This window comes from Zophobas morio, unplaced genomic scaffold, assembly GCF_036711695.1.
Source record: "Zophobas morio isolate AGI-343-1 ecotype UQ-CSIRO unplaced genomic scaffold, CSIRO_AGI_Zmor_V1 ptg000022l, whole genome shotgun sequence".
Taxonomy (NCBI): Eukaryota; Metazoa; Arthropoda; class Insecta; order Coleoptera; family Tenebrionidae; genus Zophobas; species Zophobas morio.
The window spans coordinates 4,236,734-4,240,736 of record NW_026972127.1 but is presented as its reverse complement, the minus strand read 5'-3'; the positions used below and the strand labels follow the sequence as shown (position 1 = coordinate 4,240,736).

Below are 4,003 nucleotides of genomic sequence, written 5' to 3'. Positions count from 1 at the left end.
ATGGACGAACTTTCGGAACTGAATGAAAAAACAGGAGACTGGGGATTCGATGGACTTCCCGGACCTCAAGCGTTAGTCGGCATACCAGGATTTATTGGGTATCCTGGAGAAAAAGGCGACACGGGATCAGATTGATTGGACCCCCAGAAAGACTAGGATTTAAAAGACAACCTGGATTCCTGGGATTGCCTGGCGAAAAATGCAATCAAGGAAAGGTACTTGCTAAGGTTGAGAAAGGTGAGCATGGAATTTCTGGATTAAGAGGACTCGACGGATTACCTGGCAGACAAGGGATCTCTGGAGCTAAAGGCGAATCAGGTTTTCCTGGTTAGAGCATTCCCAGGCAAAAGGGTCACCACGGTGCACGAGGTCTTTCTAGAATCAATGGCATCAACAAGCTGCTTTCCCAGGCCTGAAAGGAGAAAGAGGTTTCCCTGAGAAACGAGGTGCTCCTGGTATCGATGGTTTATCTGGAGAAAAAGGTGACATCGGTTTGCCAGACCGCAATGTTCTTGATGATATAAGGGAAAAAAAGGACCCCTGGGACCACTCGGACCAGTGGCCTTCCTTGATCCAAAGGGAGAATACGGTGAACGCGGACCTGGATCACTGGTAAATGTAAAAGGCGACAAAGGGGAACCGGCTTCAACAGGATTGCGTCGCCTAGAAGGTGAAAAAATGATCGAGGGTATCCAGGTCAGCCAGGATTGTCAGGGGGAAAGTTCAGTGCAGGATTCCCTGAACCCAAAGCCGACGCGGGTTAGGGATTAATATGAGATAGTTTTGTTTTGTAGGTGATCTAAGGTTGTCTGGCCAACCTGGATCCTGTTGGAATGATTGAAGAGAAAGGTTTCCCGGCTGCGCCTGGCAATCCCGGTATATCAGGAATCCCAGGAGTTATAGGCAAAACATTGAATTTTGCGAATTCTGGTACTTAACAGATGCTGTAGGTCAGAAGGGAGAACCAGCACCTCCAGGCCAGCCAGGTCCCAAAGGAGACAAGGAAGTAGTCGAACCCTCTGAACCACGAGAGGAACGTAATTTGTCAGGTCCGATTGGCCCTCCTGGACGAGACGGTATACCAAGCGTGAAGGGTGGCCGTGGAAGAAACGCTTTTCCAGGTACTCCAGGTCCAGCGGGCGAAAGAGGCGACAGAAATGAAGTAGATATCGTCCGTAGTACTGGATCAGTGGGCAAACCAGGTCCCAAAGGAGAATCAGGACCGGCTTGCTAAGCAATTGGTGATTATCCAACGGAAACATTGTTGGTTAAACACAGTCAAAGCGTCGAAGTACCGCTCTGTGAGAGCCGGTTGAGGAGTCTGCCATTAGACAGTATATCTCCAGATGCGTGGATGAAACTCTTTGCTGATGCGTTACACGTACCTGAAACAGAATGAACAAAGGTTCAATGAATCAGACGTACATTTATTACAGCTTCCAATAATCCCAGAATCGTTGCAGCTACGCCACTGACTGCGGCCAGAAACCGAGTGTTTATTTACAGTCGTTCCCGCAGGTCCAACACGCCCGACATTCAACGATTTAAATGAGGATGTCTTTGAAACATACATAGATAATTACAAGGAATACCTCGATTCGTTCTGGTGGGTTTAGAATGGGTTGCAATTGAACGCATCTGCCGTTGTTGCATCACCGCAAGCTGCACGAAATGGCGAGTAAGACGTGTTGTGTGCGAGCATTCAAGTCTCCGATTCATTTGAAAGATTTAATCACCGAGTATTGATGTCTTGCGTTAGTTACTGGCGATGATACGCGGAATTTGCGACGCTTGGAGGTGGCGATATGGGATTGTTGTGCGAAGGACGCGGTTTTTATCAGTTAGACTATATCTTTAGAAAATTATAAGCAAATGGAAAATAATCAAAAACGCGCGCCTAATTTAAGTATTTTATAAAGAGGAAGTAAGACAATAAAAATTACCGTTACTTATTATGTCTTGATATATTCATCACCACTGCAATTTTCCTCGAACGTGTGCAGATGATGGCGTCGCAAAAAGTGTTCATTTACAGGAGGAATTAAAATTAGCATCACGTTTCTGTTCAGTGGTTTTAAGTGCCAGTTAATTAAAGAAAAGTTTACTTTGTTACAGTTTTTTATTATTAAAGTGTGATTAAGTAAAAAGTAAGTAATCTTTAAGTAACATTTTGTACGCAGCTGCGTCACGTTATAACTTATATTAAATTTAACCAATATAAGCAAATTAATGGAATTATCACGTCAAATGGAATTTAACCACTTCATAAGGATTTCAGCGACGTTGTTAAGATAAATCAACAAGATGTAGGTAAGTAAAATTATCGCGAAATTTGGACGCATAAAACATACTTACAAACATGCATAATGATACAAAGTAACGGTATTGAAGGATAATGCAGGAAATTATTAACATACGGTTTTCTGACCGAAATTTGTTCTTGTTTCAATTAAATTTTGTATTGTGAATTATCACTAAGGTCCCTGAGTTAAGGTAAAAATTGTTTATTGTTTAGATTCAGTTTAGATTTGCCAAAAAAATTAAATGTTAAGGTGTCAATACTTGGCTTAAGCATCACTTGATAAACCTTACAGAACCTCCACGACATTAACCCACTTCTGCCTCCCTATCCATCAAATCTTCGCTCTTCCTCGCCACGCGAGGATTTAAGTAATGACAGTAATTCAGTTTTATTGCACCTTTCATTACCGCCGCGTTTTTTCGCGTTTCGATTCACGAGCGGCCATCCATCAGCCGGAACTCCGCACTCCAATAAAGTCAATAGTTGGACATAGGCGTCTCATAAATCGCAATTACAGGGGCACCGGCTATGACGTGAATAATTCATCGCGCTTTTCCCGAGAATGGGAGCACGTGCTCCGCACATCCTCGTAATTAATTTAGCGATGACAAAAATGGTCCTTTCCGCGTCGAGGCACAGGTGAGGCACGCCATCCCAAGATAAGTTGCTGTGTAATACGTCCGAGCAATGGAGCAGTTACCGTTGCTCGTAATCAGAAGTAATTCTCGGGTTATTAAAGCCAACAGCGCCATCTGCTGCCGGCGAGTCGCAAAGGATGGATGATTTATCGCCGCCCGAATTGGACGAATAATTGCTCCGGGGGGACGTCTTACTTTCTTCCGTGAGGCGAAAAATGCCAGGTATTTGTCAACGTTTATTACGACAAATGGGCTGCAGCAACACTGTAATGAACAAAAAACGGAAGCCAAAATTGTAATAAAAACCGGGATTTAAGCCCGAAAATGGCAAATTAGATATGTTTCTAAATTTTCGACAGAAAAATTTTCCTTTTGTCTATTAGGAGATTTTTATACCTAGAGAAGGATCTCTCAACATTACACGATGTTAAAAGAGAGTTGAACCCCGTCTTGTCAGAACAGGTTCTGGAGACAATACACGATCCGGTAAGGCCTCCCCGAAGAAATAGAAATTCTAATTATCAAAAATCAAGTGTTTAACGACTGGTAGATTTGTGTTTGACCACTTTGTTGGCGTACACAAAGTCCATGACGGAATAATGAAAGGTGCAATAAAATTGAATTACTGTCATTACCTTAAATCCTCTGCGGCGCGCGGAAGAGTGAAGATTTGCTGAATTAACACCCAGAAGTGGGTTAATGTCGCTGCAATTTTGCGGAGGTTCTTATTCGTATTTAATTGATAATGACGGTTTACAGTAATCGAAAAGGCGGGAACTGGAGTGTTGTGAGAAGTGATCATTCTGTCTCATTTGGCAGTCACGCCATTTAGGCATAAGTCAAAACTGACAGTTAAGGACTACTTGCTGAGTTGGCTGCTTTATGTAACGGGTGATTTATCTGCCGGAGGAATTTTTTGATCAGACGGTACAATCTCAAGATGAATTTAAATTACCAAAGTGAATGAAAGCATACTGCGGATCTAAAATGGTTTCTTAATTTTTTTTAATAGAATACTGTCATTTCGTCCCATTAGAAAAATTTGTGCTTATTATTTTTGTGA

At 42.6% G+C, this 4,003-nt stretch overlaps 1 protein-coding gene across 1 annotated transcript; it reads left to right on the top strand.

The window, feature by feature from the left end:
- On the top strand, positions 1-1,234 carry LOC135133837 (collagen alpha-1(IV) chain-like). Its single transcript, XM_064062356.1, has 6 exons — positions 1-79; positions 148-327; positions 399-612; positions 728-759; positions 805-903; positions 951-1,234. Exons 1-6 carry the CDS (start codon positions 1-3, stop codon positions 1,232-1,234), a joined length of 888 nt encoding a protein of 295 aa, XP_063918426.1.
- The last annotated feature ends 2,769 nt before the right edge of the window (positions 1,235-4,003 follow it).

Coding starts and splice junctions, on each gene's coding strand:
- LOC135133837 (XM_064062356.1), top strand. CDS start 1: ATGGACGAACTTTCGGAACTGAATGAAAAAACAGGAGACTGGGGATTC. Junction 613..727: donor AACGCGGACCTGGATCACTG/GTAAATGTAAAA, acceptor GGGAAAGTTCAG/TGCAGGATTCCCTGAACCCA. Junction 760..804: donor TGAACCCAAAGCCGACGCGG/GTTAGGGATTAA, acceptor AGGTGATCTAAG/GTTGTCTGGCCAACCTGGAT.